We start from the raw sequence: 17,321 nt of genomic DNA, 5'->3' as shown, positions 1-17,321 counted from the left end.
GAGCCTTAAATAACCGCTCCTCAGACCCAGAGTCTTCTTAAGGAAAAACCCTACTACAGTGCCAAAAATGCATGGTTCTTCCCTTTTAGCTTTACCCAAAGGGACCTACAGTCATTTCCCAGGGCAACCATGCATTGAGGAAAGGGGAAGAACCTAGACCTCTCAGGGATACTTAACTCTGGCTCTGAATTTATTCTTTTCCTGGGGACCCAAAAAGTGACTATGATTCACCAGAGTGGGATGATGGGTGAGGTGATAGTATTGGCTCAGGTTAGCTTACAGAACCAATGGTTTACTGATGTCTGTTCATGCTAAAGGTTATGTTCTGAAAATTCCTTTTAAAGTTTTATGTATTTACTAGAGGCCCAGTGCATGATTGAATCATGCACGTGTAGGGTCCCCTACACACTTTCGCTTTTGATCGTGGGGGAGCTGGGTGCCTGTCTGCTGGTGCTGGAGCAGACAGGCACCCAGCTCCCCCGCTTTTGATGGTCCGCGGTGGGACATCAGCTCGCTGCCCCAGAGGCCCCTTCTGTGCCGCAGCACAGCCATGGCGCAGATGCTGAGCTCGCGCCGCCGGCCCAATTGGCTACCCCGGCCACTCCGAGTCCCGCCCCCTGCACCTCCTGCTGGCCCAATCGTGGGCATAGTGGAGTGATGGTAATTTACATATTACCATTTTATTAGGTAGGATAGAAGTTGGGTACTTTGTCTATAAAAGTCGGGTACATTGTGTTTCAGGCTGGCTAATGCAATAAACAACAAAATGCTTCTAGAATGGTATTACGAATTTAAACTATAGTAGACCTGTTTCATCTTGCTGAGACATTGAACCTATTTGTGAACAAGCAAAAAAAAAAAAAAAAAAAATCCTATTCAAGTTCAGGGAAAATACTCTAACCTTAGAGTTGATTCTTTTGCATATGAGTAGAAGCAGTTTTCTGAAACTCTACTAGGATCCATAGTTTCCATTTCAGTGGCTCTATTATATCAATGAGAAAGGTGAAATTATTTGCTTTTGCATATGGAATTAAGATTTTTTAGAAAAGATTCTGATTTTTTTTGGTCTTTGGATGAAAATTATTGGAGATCTTGGCCTTAATTTAGCAAATTGCTTTTTAAAAGCTTTTTCTCCCTAGATAAAACTCAGATTTATATGTATTTTAAATAGCACTCTAATAATCAGATTGAAATAAAAACTTATTTGTATGTTTATCTTTTCCTGCTCCTGTTCTCAGATTACAAGTGACCTCAACTCCCAACTCAGTTAATATGCCTGCTCCTTCCCTTCCTTCCCTGAGCCAACCACCCACGGGGTCCAAGTGGTCACAAAATTGGAATTCTCATTCATTTACCTCTACTCTCGATGTTGTTCCTTCCAAAGCAAAAAAAAAAAAAAAAAAAAACAAAAAAAAGAAACAACCATTTACCATAGCAAACATCCCTTTCAGAACCACTTCTTTAAAGCACCCTTGTAGGTACCTTCTTGGCTAATTCACATAAAAAAGCAAACTTTTATTATAGCTTTCAACATTTTTCTAAGTTGGTATAATAGAGGAAATAACTGTTCTTATCAATGATATAGTAAAAGTATTGCCACAAAGGGGCAAGAATACGATGGAGTTCTTTTGCCCATTTGAAGCAGCCTTTCACTGCATATCACCCATCACACATTCTTGAAATGCACCCACTGCCTTTCTTGCTTCCTTTCTTTCATACTCAGTTCTATTTGATCCATTATTGTCAATTGTCTATATCAACTTGATTAGAACATTATTTCTTGCAAGGTATCAGTATACGTGCAGCATCCCACTCCTTCCAGCTGGAGTTATAACCAGAGATGGGAAGGAAATATATGAGTTGGCTCTAGGGATTGGATGACCATATTACCCATCCACGCAACCAACACGACCTGAACTCCCTAACACTTGTTCAATAGCTGAACCTGAGGTATAGTACTCTTTAGAAATGTTGAACTCCCTGATCCAGTCCTCTGCCCAGATTACAGGGTGGTTGTAACTGGTAAGTGCCTCACTACTCAGTACGGCCTGCTTACCAACATCCCCAGGGCGCTTTAGAAATAGAGTCTCAGGCTACTCTAGCTCTATTTAATTAGAATTTGCATTTTAACAAAATCTCCAAGTAACTCAAATGCACATTAAAATTTGTACTATGTACAAGTCAGAGACATCTGTCACATGAAGTAGAATCTAAATATGAAATATAGCAGCTTCTATGGAGAACAATCTGGAAGTCTTTGATTAAAATGAATACACCCTTTCACCAATCAATCCTACCCTTGGTAATCCTATGATAGAATAGCACATGTAAGAAATTTATTTCTATATAAGGATCAGTTTATTCCAACATTGCTCAGAGTGGCAATAAAGAACAAGTGAAATGAGAGGAAGGGAGGAGACCCAAACCTGTAAAGAAAGCAAATGTCCATCAAAAAGGGATGGCCCATTAAAAGTCGACGAGTTGAATAAATAATGGTCTATCTACACCATAAAGTATTATTTACCTACTAAAAAGAATTAATTAAAGCCATAGCAGCTCACTTGATTTCCATTCCCAGGTGAGAAAAGCAGGAAAAAGTGTGAATAATATTACCATTTTTGTAAAATAATGGCAAACTACCTAGATGTGTATATATGTTCATCTATGTGATTCCTGGACAGATAAAATAGGAAATATATGTATTAGCTTGGTATCTAGGGTGATCTAAGTGGAGGGGTGTGATGTCACTTTACATTTATTAAAACTGTATGTGAATCTAAATTGACAAATTAAAAGTTAAACAGAAAGGGGTGAAAGTAAAAATAAGAGGTTTCCTCTGAACAAGCTAGTAGATTGACTCCCTTCCTCAGAGTAACCAAGGGTTGCTTGATACTTCTAAGAGAAAGTAAGTTTTTTGGTAACCCTCCTTCAAAACATTGAGCTTGCTTTACTTCGCCACTCCTGGTGGGGTGGGCCTCCCCCAAGCTCCTCCCTGGATGCCACTTGATGCTCGGTTGAGTACTTACACCACCCATTTAGCATACAGTGACACTACCTGACCGGCTCCAACAATAGAACAGCAAAGAGGGTAACAATCAGATGGAGGCTGTGGACACCACATTTTGCCTGTTGATACACATATATGTCTACATTTGACCCTGGTGGCAACCTCAGTGAAAATCAAGAGCTACTTAATTCTAACCTATCATACTCATGAGGTTACACATCCATTTCCCTCCCTCCAATTGAAATTAGAAATTAGTATTTTCTACCAGTTCAATGCTTTCTACTTAAGACACCTTGAGCCTCACTAATTCTTCACCCCAACCTGTTACCCTTAAACATGAAACCAAAAAATTATTTTCCCTAGGTCGCCCAAATATATCATACACAAAATATCAAATTTGACAAAAGTTTAAAAACACAGCTTTAGCATGATGCATGTTATAAAGGAGGGAAAGCTGAATGTTCACTTTCCCCACTTTGCATATGGAATGCTTCTGAAAGTGCCCCTTCTGCATTTTAACACAGGCTCTATGAACACACCCGAGACCTCGGTCTTTTCCTCTTCAATGATGCACTGCTTGTTGCTAGTCGGAGCACATCTCACACTCCATTTGAAAGGACTTCAAAATCAACCTACCAGTTCATTGCATCAGTAGCCCTTCATAGGTTACTCGTAGAAGATATTCCAGATTCCAAATGTATGTATTCTTTTCCTCCCAAGACTTTAATACCTTTGGAAAGCTATATTATGTAGTAAAGCTCATTAACTATTACAATAGAAAAGTGGGAAAAAGACTGGAACTATACTTTGCAGTTTGCAAATACTGTATTTTCCAGCGTATAAGACGACTTTTTAACCCAGGAAAATCTTCTATACACCCAGTCGTCTTATACGCCGGAAAATACGGTAATTCCCCAAATATTTTTAGGATTTCATTCATGTAAGTTTTCATCTACTTGAAAGAGCAAAAGAAGGGAATGCTGGCATTGTCAGACATGCACTCTAGACATTAAGATGTTTCAAAATTCACAAAGGGGCATGACTCCACATCATCACAAGGGATTCTTTGAAGTAGTCTGAGAAGGGTGGGAGCCCCTAACCACTACCCCGCTACCATATACTGCCTCTGGATGTTACAATTGTAGACTTTTATCTATTATTTTTCCATTCTACTAGAAATGTGATTATTACATATTTGACTGTACCTTTTCTTAAATTCACATTGAAATTGCGAATAAAGAAGGAATAAATCAATAGATTTGCAAAGGATGTTCAGTAACAAACATTGCATTCATAATAACCTCAATAGAAATAGCATCCTGCCGAAGCCGGTTTGGCTCAGTGGATAGAGCGTCGGCCTGCGGACTGAAAGGTCCCAGGTTCGATTCTGGTCAAGGGCATGTACATTGGTTGCGGGCATATCCCCGGTAGGGGGTGTGCAGGAGACAGCTGGTCAATGTTTCTCTCTCATTGATGTTTCTAGCTCTCTATTCCCTCTCCCTTCCTCTCTGTAAAAAAGCAATAATATATATATATATAAAGAAATAGCATCCTACCCAATAAAAGAGTAATATGCAAATTGACCGTACTTTCGCTACGCCCACCAGCCAATCAGAGAGAGTATGCAAATAAACCCAACCAAGATGGCTACAGCCACAGAGAGCAGGAGGGAGGCTTGGGTTTCCCAGGCAACGGAGGAAGCCAAGCTTTCCGCCCGCCCTTGCCGGCCTAAGCCTCTGCTCCAGGCTACAAAGTTTCAATTATAAGAGGTAAACAAATTCCAGATACCAGGGCCTCTGCTTGGGTCGCCAGGGGGTGTGGATGGCCTGCAAACCACCACAGGCCCCTCACTCAGGCTGCCCCACGCCCCAAGGGAACCCCCACCCTGACCCGGGATACCCTTCAGGGCAAACCAGCTGCCCCCCACCCATGCACCAGGCCTCTATCCTATCTAATAAAAGAGTAATATGCAGATTGACCATCACTCCAACACACAATATGGCTGCCCCCATGTGGTCAAAGATCCTGCCCCCATGTGGACACAAGATGGCCACCACAAGATGGCCAGCAGGGGAGGGCAGTTGAGAGGGACCAGGCCTGCAAGGGAGGGCAGTTGGAGGCGATCAACCCTACAGGGGAGGGCAGTTAGGGGTGACCAGGCCAGCAGAGGAGGGAAGTTGGGGGCAAACAGGCTGGCAGGGGAGCAGTTAGGCATCAATCAGGCTGGCAGGCAGAAGCAGTTAGGGGCAATCAGGAAGGCAGGCAGGCGAGCAGTTGAGAGCCAGCAGTCCTGGATTGTGAGAGGGATGTCCGACTGCCCATTTAGGCCCGATCCCCGGGGGATCGGGCCTAAATGGGCAGTCGGACATCCCTTGAGGGGTCCCAGATTGGAGAAGGTGCAGGCTGGGCTGAGGGACACACCCCTCTTCGTGCACGAATTTCATGCACCGCGCCTCTAGTCTATAATAATAAAAGCGTAATATGCTAATTAGACCAGACATTCTTCCGGACCACCATTCAGATGAAGCCGGGGCTGCAAGGGAAGCCTGGGGTCCCTGCCAGTGGCTGGAGGGAAGCCCGGGTCCCGGGTGCCAGAGGGAAGGAAGCTGGTGCCAGCAGCTGGGGAAAGGAAGGCCTACTCTTGCACAAATTTCATGCATCGGGCCTCTAGTTTGTTATAAAAACAATTTTGACTTAAACCTAAACCAACTGTGCCTATTTTTAGTTTTCCTACCCTCTACTTCCCACACCTGAAAGGACCAGTCTCTTTCTTATATTTCTGTTAGGCCAGACAACCTGAATGGAGCACTCTCATTCCAGTATTTTTCATTGCATGTAAAGACAGGACTCAAGGTTAAAGTGGAACCAAGATTTCAGAGAAAAAATTAATCTAAAAAGAATTGCTTCTCATTAGCTTCAGTCTCATTTTAAATATGAGTCTGAGAAAAAAAGAAAACCAAGTGTGGGAATAAATATTTCCACCTACAAGACACACTCAGATAAAATGGGTTACCTATAACCACTGTGTATGTTTAAAAGTGTGTGACTCCCCTTAATTAGCTATGCCCTATGTTAAAATATCATCATGTACCCTAATAGATAGTGGCCATTCAGCTACGTAGTTGCCTTAATTCTGTCATCAGCCCTCATACCAAAGTTGTCTAGGTCTAGCTCTCCACATCTCCATCTATAACTCTCAGTGAAGACCTTTACAAGTTCCAGTTCTTTCTGGAGTGGCTAAGGCAAGGATTTAAATAACATTAAATATCTATCACTTAGTCTTTAAGTATAATTGCTAATTAAAATCAGTTATAATATAAAGACAATATTATTTTAGATGTCATATATTTGAGTTATTCTAAACTTGTTATATCCTAAACTGTATTTGTTTGAATTCCTTTTAGTATTCAAAATATTCTTATAGATAGAAGACACTGGTCAATTCTTGAATTTTAAACAATTTCTCCTTTTGATTGTTACCTGCAAAGATTAATTAGTGAACCTCAAATATTTTCACAGATATCAAGAATGCCTTTATTCTTCAAGGTCCAAAACATGAATGGATTTGTGCCACAGAAGCTGAAGATGACAAGTTCCTATGGTTGTCAGTACTCCTAAATACAATAAAAAGTACCATGGAGAAGTGAGACTGGACTTTAAGAAAACACCAGGGCTGCCAATTCTCCTGGCAAAGATAGACATGTATTTTTTGTTCCATGCGAGGATGGTCCATACGTTTCCTCCTAACTTTTAAACTTTAGCATCTGTGTTCAAGAATGTGAAATGCACAGTAAGAACAAGTTGAGTCCAAGATTTTTGAACCACCTCTTTTGGTAGTTATTTTTCATGGACACTATTAGAGTTACTTAACTGACAAAACCTAAGACAGAACAAGCATATTGTATATTTAAAGTTTTCTTTTACGATCTAGTAAAAAATAAAATCAGAATGAAATTTCTTAAATGATCAGTCTAGAGAAATATTTCAATTTGTTGGTGATTTATCAATCATCTTTAACATTTTCATGAATTAATTTAAAAATATGTATAGGAAATATAAATGGCAATTTACTCAGTAACTTGTCACATCTATCCTTAATATGAATGTATTCTTCCAGAGAGCATTAAAAATATACCACTACAAAGTACTAAAAAGCTTTCTTTAATTTTTAAATGTTCTTCGATTGCTAAATAAAATTCTTAGATCTTCCAAATAAAAAGCTTTAACATTTTGTGACATTGTTAAATTGAAAAGCTGTTGGAAAAAAACAACAACACTTTTAAAAAAAGAAAAATAAATGGAAGCCTACCAAAACTTACCTGTAATGGAATTTAGTTGAATAAAAATAAAGAAATGAAGACAAGTCTATTTCAAAACAGAGAAACAGCAAAAGAGGTGTTGAGCAGTTTTCTGGGCCATTCTTTAATGTCTTCATTTATGTATTTAACAAACTGAAGCCATAACCTTTTAGGTACTTGGAAACTTAAGCTGATATATGTAGTAAAAGTATTTTTATTTAGTTAATGGTAGATAAAAGGTATATTAATCTAGGAAGCTTTTGGTTGTCAGCTTCCTTTTAGTTTCATATTCTCCTGTAAGGTAATACAATCTATAGGATTGTGAACTAGGCTATTTGAAACATTTCTTTTTCCAACAATGAAAATATAAATTTCTTCTAATTATTAAAAATTTAAATTCGTTAAAATTGTATAAAACTTTAAAATATTATTTCATTAGTGTAAAACCACACTTTTGATTCAGTTATAATATATCCATGCAGCTTAATATGTATGATCCCACAGACAGAATAAACCATTAAAGCAGTGGTTCTCAACCTTTCTAATGCCGCGACCCTTTAATACAGTTCCTCATGTTGTGGTGACCCCCAACCATAAAATTATTTTCGTTGCTACTTCATAACTGTAATTTTGCTACTGTTATGAATCGTAATGTAAATATCTGTGTTTTCCAATGGTCTTAGGCGACGCTGCTAGCGGTTCTCAACCTGTGGGTCGCCTAAGACCATCGGAAAACACAGATATTTACATTACGATTCATAACAGTAGCAAAATTACAGTTATGAAGTAGCAACGAAAATAATTTTATGGTTGGGGGTCACCACAACATGAGGAACTGTATTAAAGGGTCGCGGCATTAGAAAGGTTGAGAACCACTGCATTAAAGGGAACATCTGCCATTAGTCAGCCATGAATGCAAATTTACAAATTTGACCAAAATGTATATATATCATGTGGTCTGAAACAAATCCTAAGACAGTGTATCATCCTGAATAGGGCACACTTCGGAAACTCCGTTAATAGGAAAAACCTGTCTACATGGCAAAAGAGTGTGTGACAAGACAGCTGAAGATAAACTAGAGATCCTAAGACATTTCTATTTATTTTGTGAATAATTAATGTCCTCAGAAGTTTTAAAACATATTACTTGAAAATAATCTCTGTGGAGACTGATTAGTATAAGCTTTTAATTGAGAGTTAAGTGTATAAGTCATGCAAAAAGCAGTGATGTTTGCAAGTGGATGGTACTTAGGTAGTTTGTGAAAGTGTTGGCTCAACACTTTCCCTTCAACTTTTAGGGTATAATTAAGAAAGGTCTATCTTCATAGCTACTTCATATGTTTGAATGCTGCTGAATTAAAATCTCACACAAACAATTTTAAGTTACTGGTGAAACTGATCAAATTTTCATAAAGAAAATAATATAGAACCTGAGCCCCAAGTTGACACGGAGAACGCTGAAAATACCAAGGACTCCAGAGAATGTTGATTACTGCAGAGTTTATGGTTAAGGAAGGTCTTATCCAACTCAATTCTTTCAAATAAAAATTTTAAAAAGGAAACCAATTTTAAAGAATTTTACGTATATAGATGCTTTATGTGAAACATTTAAGAGAAGACAAATTGAATTTACTTAATTTTGTCTCCTTTTGCAAATATGCTTGAGATGTAAAAATAAACTCATTCTGTAAATCAAATCAGTGTGAAGTTTTGGCCACATAAGTCTAATGGACCAATGTTATGTATTACTGATGCTTTGGAATAACAAGGGTGGGCTGTGCCAACAAACACAATATACCCTCGAGAAAAAGTCATCCTGACCCTTTTATTGTTGAAATTAAAAAATAAAAGATACTTAAATACAATGGTGAACATATAGGGCAAAACAGAATCATAAAATTTAATGTTGAGTTAAGCAGTGAGCTGAATGTTTGGGCCTCCAAACTGGCTTGAACTCAAAACTGCTTAAAAATGGGTATGTTCACAGTTAACGGCAATTGGCTTATAGGTGAGAGAATGGTCGAAGTTGTTCCAGTTGAACTTCCAGGGAAATTCTCTCCTCAAGAACATCCTGAAAAAGATGCAAAGCCAAGTTATGTTTCAACATCTATAAAAATTAAGGCACATCTAACAACAGCTCTGCATCAAAAAAACAATTTAAATTTGTTAAGAAAACAAAGGGACAGCTGTTCATTTTTTAAAAAAAAGACACTTTAGAAATGTTTCTTTATGTATGTAATATTAAAATATGCTATTAAAATATTTTTATTATATAAATCAGGGTAATAAAATGTTTTTTTTTTGTTTAATTATTAGAAAAGCCAATATTTGCAAATGATGGTGAAAAGGAAAATGGGGGCTTACAACCTAGTTCAGTATCTGGTTAAAACTGTAGTCTTACTTCTCCACTCTGACTTGAGCAGAGCTGCAGAGCCTAACCCCAGGGCCCCGCCAAGACTGACGGGTGGAGCTGCGGAGACCCTCAGGGGCCAGCCACGGGAGGAGTTACATAGGTCAGAGCCTCCCCACGTGTTCAGTTTAGGCTTTGCATCCGGAATTGCCCTGGACTAGCAGATCTGCGAAATAAAGTTTAAACTTTCCTCCCTCACAGTGCTGGCTGATTGTTCTCCATGCGTTCTGCCACAACAATGGCTATTATGTGTGAATCCTATTCCCTGCAATAACTGTAGATAAGTTAACTAACATAGAGTCTTTCCCTTGGTGATTACATCTGGTTATAGCAATGCCTGAACCTCATTATGAGTTTGTGTCACAAAGAATAAACTTATTTTGCAATAGAATTTCTAATCACTGTTGATTTTGAGCAGTCTTTGCAGATAGCCAGCAAATTTTAATCTATCTACTTTCCTTCCCTCCCCCCCTCCCCCATAATACTGATAGTATTTCAACCAGAACTACCTTTCCCTATTTGGTACCATACTTCCTATTTTCTGTTCTCAGAAATAATGAGAAGGGTGATTCTTAAAATGGCTCCTATATACATGTATCTATGGTTTTCTTTAGTTCTTCAGAAAAACACCTATGAACAAAATTTTCGTCTTCAGTTTGGTATTAGCAAGCTTGTCCTTAGTTTTATACTCTTCCTTTACAACAAACCAAATTTATAATCATAGACCAACTATGTCTTCTTGATCAAAGAATTTTGCAAGAATATCATTCATTCAACAGACATTTATCTAATGCCTAAAGCGATATTATGACTTATAAGAAATAATACATTTGTCATTCAGATGCCCAAACTCTGTATATCTCATACATATTTGGTCTTCATCCACAGTTCCTGGCTCATAGCTCCCCAAAGCCCTAGGAATTTCCCAAACATTTGGGTTGGGGGAAAGGTATCTTGTTAAACTAATGAAAATGACTTTTAGAAAGCACCTAAGGCTGGTTGCCAGGAGAACCAACCAAGCGATTAGAAAGTTGGAACTTTCAGTCCCATCCCTGGCTGAAGGTTGAATCAACAGGCCCCACCAATGATTTAATCAATAATGCCTAAGTAATGAAGCTTCTGTAAAAACCCTCAGGAGAATATTTGGAGAGCTTCTGGATTGGTGAACATATGGAGATGTGGGGAGAGTGCAGCCTGGAGAAGGCATGGAAGCTCTTTGCCCCCTTCCCATATACCTTGCCATATACATCTCTTTCATCTGGCTGTTCCTGACTTGGAACCTTTTAAAACCAGTGTTCTTAATAAGGGACACATTTCTCTGAGTTCTAGCAAATTAATGGAACCCCAGGAGGGGGCTATGTGAACCTCTAATTTGTAGGCAGTTGGTCAGAAGTACCAGTAACAACCTGGACTTGTGAGATTAGCATTCTTAGTTGGAGGAGGGGGGGAGTGGTGGTATTGGAACTTCCATCTGTAGCCAGTTGGTCAGAAGCTCTTAACCTCTAGAACCTAGTATTATCTCCAGGTAGACAGTGTCAGAATTGAGCTGAATTCTCATAGAGACCCTGCCAGTGTCAGAACTGTTTGTTGGCATGGGGGACCGCCTCCTAATATTGGAATTGGGTCTGGGAACCCTAAAGACCTAACATGTGCTAGGTTTAGGGAATGGAGACAAGATGGTTCCAAGTTTATGTAGGACAGTTCCAGTTTACCTCTGATGTCCTGGCCTAAGTACTAACACCTCACTCCCTCTTTGTAATCAAAAGTATCTTTTTAATCAAAAGTTTAGGCATAAATTATATAGTTATCCTAAATAGAAATAATTATAATTTATCCTTGGTGAGTTCAGTTTAGTAGGGCACAGACAAATGTGCCACACTCCAGGACAGTGTGACAAATGCTGGATGAGGATATGAACACAATTTTATGGAAATTAACAAACTCTGTATTCATTTTACATTTCTACAAACTCTTTTTTACTCATTTTTGTGGTTTACAACCTTGCTACCCAAAGCAGGTCAACAGCCCAGCAGCATCTCCAATATCTGAAGCTTATGAAAAATGTAGAATTCTCAGAGTCTACTCCATACCTAATATGAATCAGAATTTGCATTTAACATGACCCCAGATTAACTATACACATTAAGGTTTGAGAAACACTGGTTTATAAAACATGAATGCTTAATAATGTTAAGCCATAAATAATTCTGGTTGTTAATTTTTATTCACAGGGATTGAAAAAAATCTTGGCTAGAGTAAGTAAGAAAAACAAAACCATTCCTCTCAAGTACAGATGACAGGAACACACACTGGTCCTAAGCACTTCTATTTAAGGCTTGTCTTTTCCACATGCAAGATGATCTAAATTGCCTCCATCCCTCTTCTTCTTTAGACCTGTTTAGTCCCTTTAAGAGAATCTGAGTTATCTTTGATAAAATGATAAGTTGACCATACTCAAATCAGAATTAAATAAGAGTGTAGAGAGAGCCATGTATGTGATCTTAGAGGTACCTAAGGTCACCATATTTCCTCTCCAGTGTTTCATTATGAAAAGTAAAGGAACATTATAAAAATATCGATGCCTTTATAAGATATTCATATCAGCATTTAGTATAAAATATTCTTTTTAATATTAAAAGACTCAAAGGCATATAAAACATTTTAGATACATATTTCTCTGGCTACATAGCAAGTTTCATACTAGTATAAGCATTGCTGGATCACCTCTAAGTTCCAGTTCAACCCTGAGATATTCTGTGCCCATGGAACTTCCCAAACATTCAGAAACCACATTACCTTTAATTGTTGCTGCAATTCACTATTCAATCTGGCCAAAACTGTGTTGGTTTCCTTATTGCGTCTAATTGATGCCTGAATAGCTTTTTTATCTTTCCCAACAGACCTGAGGAGATAAAGAGGGCAAAATAAGTAAATAACCTTGTCATTTCTTATCTTTAAATTCTCTCCATTCTTCCGTGATCTACCTGTAAACCAGAAAAATAGGAGCATTTTTTGCCTTATCAGTCTAGCTTAACCTCACTTAGTTTCAACAGCAACCAAAAGTATCTAAGCTTCAGAAGCTTAATTTTTGTTATTGTTTTAAGGCTACCAGACCGCTGTACCGATTTTTCGGTAATTTCTGAATTTGCCGCTATACTGCTTTACCTAATTTTCTGTACTTTGCCTAGTACCTATTTTCTACAATGTCTCCAAGTTCCATCTTATTCTAACCACTTGTTTGCATGTAACTAACTTTTTTCTATATCATGTTGATTTTTTCTCTTTAATGCTCAGGAGCCCAGGTATAGGGGACAGTTAGGTTCAGGGCCTCAGGTCTGGTAGGGTTAATTCTTCTTCTGTAAAATAACTTAAGTTAGTCTAGAGCAGGCATCAGCAAACTTTTTCTATAAACGGCCAGACAGTAAATACTTTAGGTTTTGAAGGCCATTATTTTTTTTTTACAAAAATGTAAAAGCCATACTTCATGGTACTTACAAACACAGGCCATATGCTGATTTTGGCCCATGAGACCTAGCCTGCAAAGTCCTGGTCTAAAAGAACTAGAGTTAAAATATCAGTGTTACTCTACACTATTAATTTTTAAAAGTGTGCAATAGGGTACTAAAATGAAATTGGAAAAGAACTTAATAATACAAGGGAAAAGTGGAAAGAATATTCTACCTACTCATAAATGAGAAAACTCTCAAAGAGCAACAATTAAGAAGCTTTCTTCAACTACAGAACTAGTCTGACCATAATTTCTTTCCGTTTGATATTTTTAATTGCTGTACTTTTTGTTCCTAGTAATTAACTGTATTTAGGATAGCTCTGATTACCTAGGAATAGAAGGCTGTGATGCAAGAACACCAGCTAAGACACCTGTCTTTTGTGTATGTTCATCAACTTCAGGCCTTAACTCATCTTCTGATTTTAATCTTCTTCGAACAGGTTTGGGTGGTGGAGCAAGAGGTGTTGTACCTTTGCCCTGGAAGACAAGAATTCCATTAATAATGAAGCATTTCCTGAAGACATTCATGGTTAGTCAGAATTTTGTCAACATCATTTGCTTTCCGTAAAAGCCACTTATTCTCCAAAAATTAAATCACTTTTCCTACTTTAAAACAATTTACAATTTGTAGCAACACCTGACGTAAGTTACAATAGGAGATGTTCCTACTTGACATCACAATTGTGAATGTACTGACTAGACAATTTTTAAAGGGTAATATTAGACCTGAATCTGACTCAAGGCTGTAATAGTCACAGATTTAACATGATCATGACACATGCTCAATATATATCTGTTCAATAAATATAAAAGCAAGTGTCCAGAAATGTACACTCATTATCATCATAAAATTTCCTACTCAAAAATACTAAAATACATCATCTTAATGAATAAAGCCATTTATAAAGAAGTGGCAAGTTAGGCACTGTTAAAAAACCCTTCACTAAGGTGCATAATAATTATAACTAATGAAAATGAGTAGATATTTTGTTGGAAACTGTGAATCTGTCTTCAACAGAATCAAATATGGCATTTTAGTATTTATCATAGCCTGACTTGACTTGTTAATAAATGAAAAGACTCAACTGCCATCTCTTTGGTTAAGTGCTATTTTTAATTTGTTAATAAGAGCTGACAAAAATTAACTATTAAAAAACACTACAGAAAATTATTAATGTAGTAAACAATAAAGTATTCATAAAGTAGAATTTAAGCACTTTCAGAAACAAATGCTACTTTAATAACTATCAGAAATGTCGGGATGAAAATAGGGAAAAAATTAGCAAAATTTTTCTTTCAAGGGGAAAATAGCAGTTAAGGATTGACATAGATCAGTAATTTCCAACCAGTGTGCTGCAAAAAATTTTAAAACACGCAATTCTTGAGTTCAGTTAGGGGCACTGACCTCTTTTTCCTTACACTGTCAACAGTGTAATAGAAAAATGACAACAGCCAACACAATAGGCATCTGGTATGAATGAATCAAAAGTATATCTATTTTTTTGCAAAAATATGTATTTTTTGGTGTGCCACAGATTTTTAGTAATTAGTTTCTATGTGCATAAGATAAAAAAGGTTAGAAATCGCTGATATAGATAAGATACAAGAATAGAAAGATACGTGATAAAGCAAGTATGGTAAAATATTAATTGATATACAATGTAAAATTCTTTCAATTTTTCTGTATGCTTAAAAATTTTCATAAAATACTGGAGAAAAAAATTATCCCTAAAACAGTTGAAGAAAAGAACACAGAATATAACATTAGCCTTAGAGGGTCAATATAATTTTCCCTATTATACTTAAAAACACACACACCTGAATATGATCAATAAGGAAGTTCTACTTTATGTATTTAGAAGACTGTAATACCACATAACTTTTCAGAACTGTGGCATGTACTCATATGGATGATAGACTATTATCTAGAATATTTAATAGGCAGATCATATTCTGAGACAGACTAAAGATGCTACAGTGAAAGGAATGGGTTAGATGTTCTCTATTTCTAAGATTTTTGTCATCTTTAAAATCTTAAAAAGTATAAATGATCTTCTCTTTTTTATGTACAAAATGATCCTATCTAATAAAAGAGTAATATGCAAATTAACCATCATCACACCCACAAATCACGCCCACCAGCCAATCAGGAGTGAGTATGCAAATTAACCCAACCAAGATGGCTGTGGCCACAGAGCAAGCAGGAGACTTGGGTTTCCCTGGCAATGGAGGAAGCCAAGCTTTCCGCATATCCTCACGGGCCCAGGCCTCCATTCAAGGCTACAAAGTTTCAATTATAGAAGATAAATAAATCCCAGATACCAGGGCCTCCACTTGGGTCACTGGGGGGCGTGGCCGGCCTGCAAACCACCACAGGCCCCTCGCCCAGGCCGCCCCACGCCCCAAGGGAACCCCTACTCTGATCCAGGACACCCTTCAGGGAAAACCAGCTGGCCCCCACCCCCACCCATGCACCAGGCCTCTATCATATCTAATAAAAGAGTAATATGCAAATTGACCATCACTCCAACACACAAGATGGCTGTCCCCATGTGGACACAAGATGGCCGCCACAAGATCGCCAGCAGGGGAGGGCAGTTGAGAGGGACCAGGCATGCAAGGGAGGGCAGTTGTGGGAGATCAAGCCTGCAGGGGAGGGCAGTTGTGGGGTGACCAGGCCTGCAGGGGAGGGCAGTTAGGGGCAAACAGGCTATCAGGGGAACAGTTAGGCATCAATCAGGCTGTCAGGGGAGTGGTTAGGGGGTGATCAGGTTGGCAGGCAGAAGCAGTTAAGGGCAATCAGGAAGGCAGGCAGGCGAACACTTGGAAGCCAGCAGTCCCGGATTGTGAGAAGGATGTCTGACTGCCCGTTTAGGCCCAATCCTACCAGGATCGGGCCTAAACGGGCAGTCGGACATCCCTCGAGGGGTCCCAGATTGGAGAGGGTGCAGACTGGGCTGAGGGACACACACCCCCGTGCACAAATTTCATGCACCAGGCCTGTAGTCAATATTATAAAAGATTTCTTGCATACCACATTGGCGGGAGCACTAGCAGCTGTCTTTTCTTCAATTTTACTATCTGTTTTGGCAACTCGAAGAGAACTTGCAGGATCAGAAACTTTTTCAACCTAGAAATGAATATATTATTACTAATTATATATAAGTAATATATAATTATGCATAAATATATACATAAAACACCAGAGTAAAATGTTAAGAAAATATTCGTTATGACAATAAGGAATCTGAGATGAAGATGAGAAGGAATTTGAGAAAACCCAGTAAAATGACCATTCTCTATGACTGAAGAGCAGAGAGGAGGGAAGGTAATAGATCTGAGGGCGAGGGGGAGGGCTGAGGATGCAGCCAGAGGGAATTTAGGAAGTTCTTGAGCTTGGGAGGGATGCATCCACCCAGGGGCATGCGGACCAGCACCCTGTGCACACTGGTACTTCCCCTCAGGTTCTCCCCTGCCTTCCTGGAGGTGCAGGCCATACCCTGTGACCCCACTGTGAGACAGGTTACAGGCTTGAAGAAGTGGCTAGTAGAAAATTTTTTACGGATCAGATCTATAAGAAACCTTTGGCTAAATGATGCCAGTCAAATGAACATGGATTTTGGGATCTGTCAGAGAGGCTCAATCTGGGTTGAGACAATCAGAACCAAGGTTTTAGAATTCCTCTAGTCCCTGCAATTCCACATTTATAGTTAGTGAAGTCAGGGACCCCTAGAGGTCTTGCAACTAGAAGTAAACAGAGTCTCCCGGAGCATTGTACCCAGAGATTATAGTATATTTTGGCATCCTGTAGTCTGTAAGTCTAACTAAAGTGACTTACTCTCATACAAACTGAGTGTAGCTATGGCAACCACAGCCTACTGCTACATGGATATCTTCACCAAATCACACAGTCAGAAGCTTAGCATTAAGATGCAACCCCAGCCCTAGCTGGTTTGGCTCAGTGGATAGAGCGTTGGCCTGGGGACTGAAGGGTCCCAGGTTCGATTCTGGTCAAGGACATGTACCTCGGTTGCAGGCTCCTCCCTGGCTCAGGCCCCGGCTCTAGTCGGGTATGTGCAGGAGGCAACCAATCAATGT

General features: G+C 38.8%; 2 protein-coding genes across 5 annotated transcripts in view; one reads left to right on the top strand and one right to left on the bottom strand.

Moving 5' to 3' along the window:
* The window catches only part of ECT2L (epithelial cell transforming 2 like), a 56,386-nt gene extending 49,641 nt beyond the window's left edge, over positions 1-6,745 (top strand). Inside the window, exons 19-20 of the mRNA XM_054721705.1 lie at positions 3,532-3,704; positions 6,527-6,745. Of these exons, the coding sequence (XP_054577680.1) occupies positions 3,532-3,704; positions 6,527-6,654 (301 nt within the window). The 3' untranslated portion in view covers positions 6,655-6,745. The remainder of the gene's footprint in view (positions 1-3,531; positions 3,705-6,526) is intronic.
* A 2,371-nt stretch (positions 6,746-9,116) lies between these two features.
* Positions 9,117-17,321, bottom strand: part of REPS1 (RALBP1 associated Eps domain containing 1) — a 76,729-nt gene continuing 68,524 nt past the window's right edge. For all 4 annotated transcript variants that reach the window (XM_008161917.3, XM_008161923.3, XM_008161932.3 and 1 more), the window contains 4 exons: positions 16,258-16,353; positions 13,552-13,700; positions 12,512-12,617; positions 9,117-9,376 (listed from right to left, as the gene is read on the bottom strand). In XM_008161917.3, the coding sequence (XP_008160139.2) occupies positions 9,308-9,376; positions 12,512-12,617; positions 13,552-13,700; positions 16,258-16,353 (420 nt within the window). In that variant the 3' untranslated portion in view covers positions 9,117-9,307. The remainder of the gene's footprint in view (positions 9,377-12,511; positions 12,618-13,551; positions 13,701-16,257; positions 16,354-17,321) is intronic.

Source organism: Eptesicus fuscus, chromosome 10 (genome assembly GCF_027574615.1).
Source record: "Eptesicus fuscus isolate TK198812 chromosome 10, DD_ASM_mEF_20220401, whole genome shotgun sequence".
Lineage (NCBI taxonomy): Eukaryota > Metazoa > Chordata > Mammalia > Chiroptera > Vespertilionidae > Eptesicus > Eptesicus fuscus.
The sequence above is the reverse complement of the archived record's forward strand: the minus strand, read 5'-3'. Positions and strand labels throughout refer to the sequence as shown.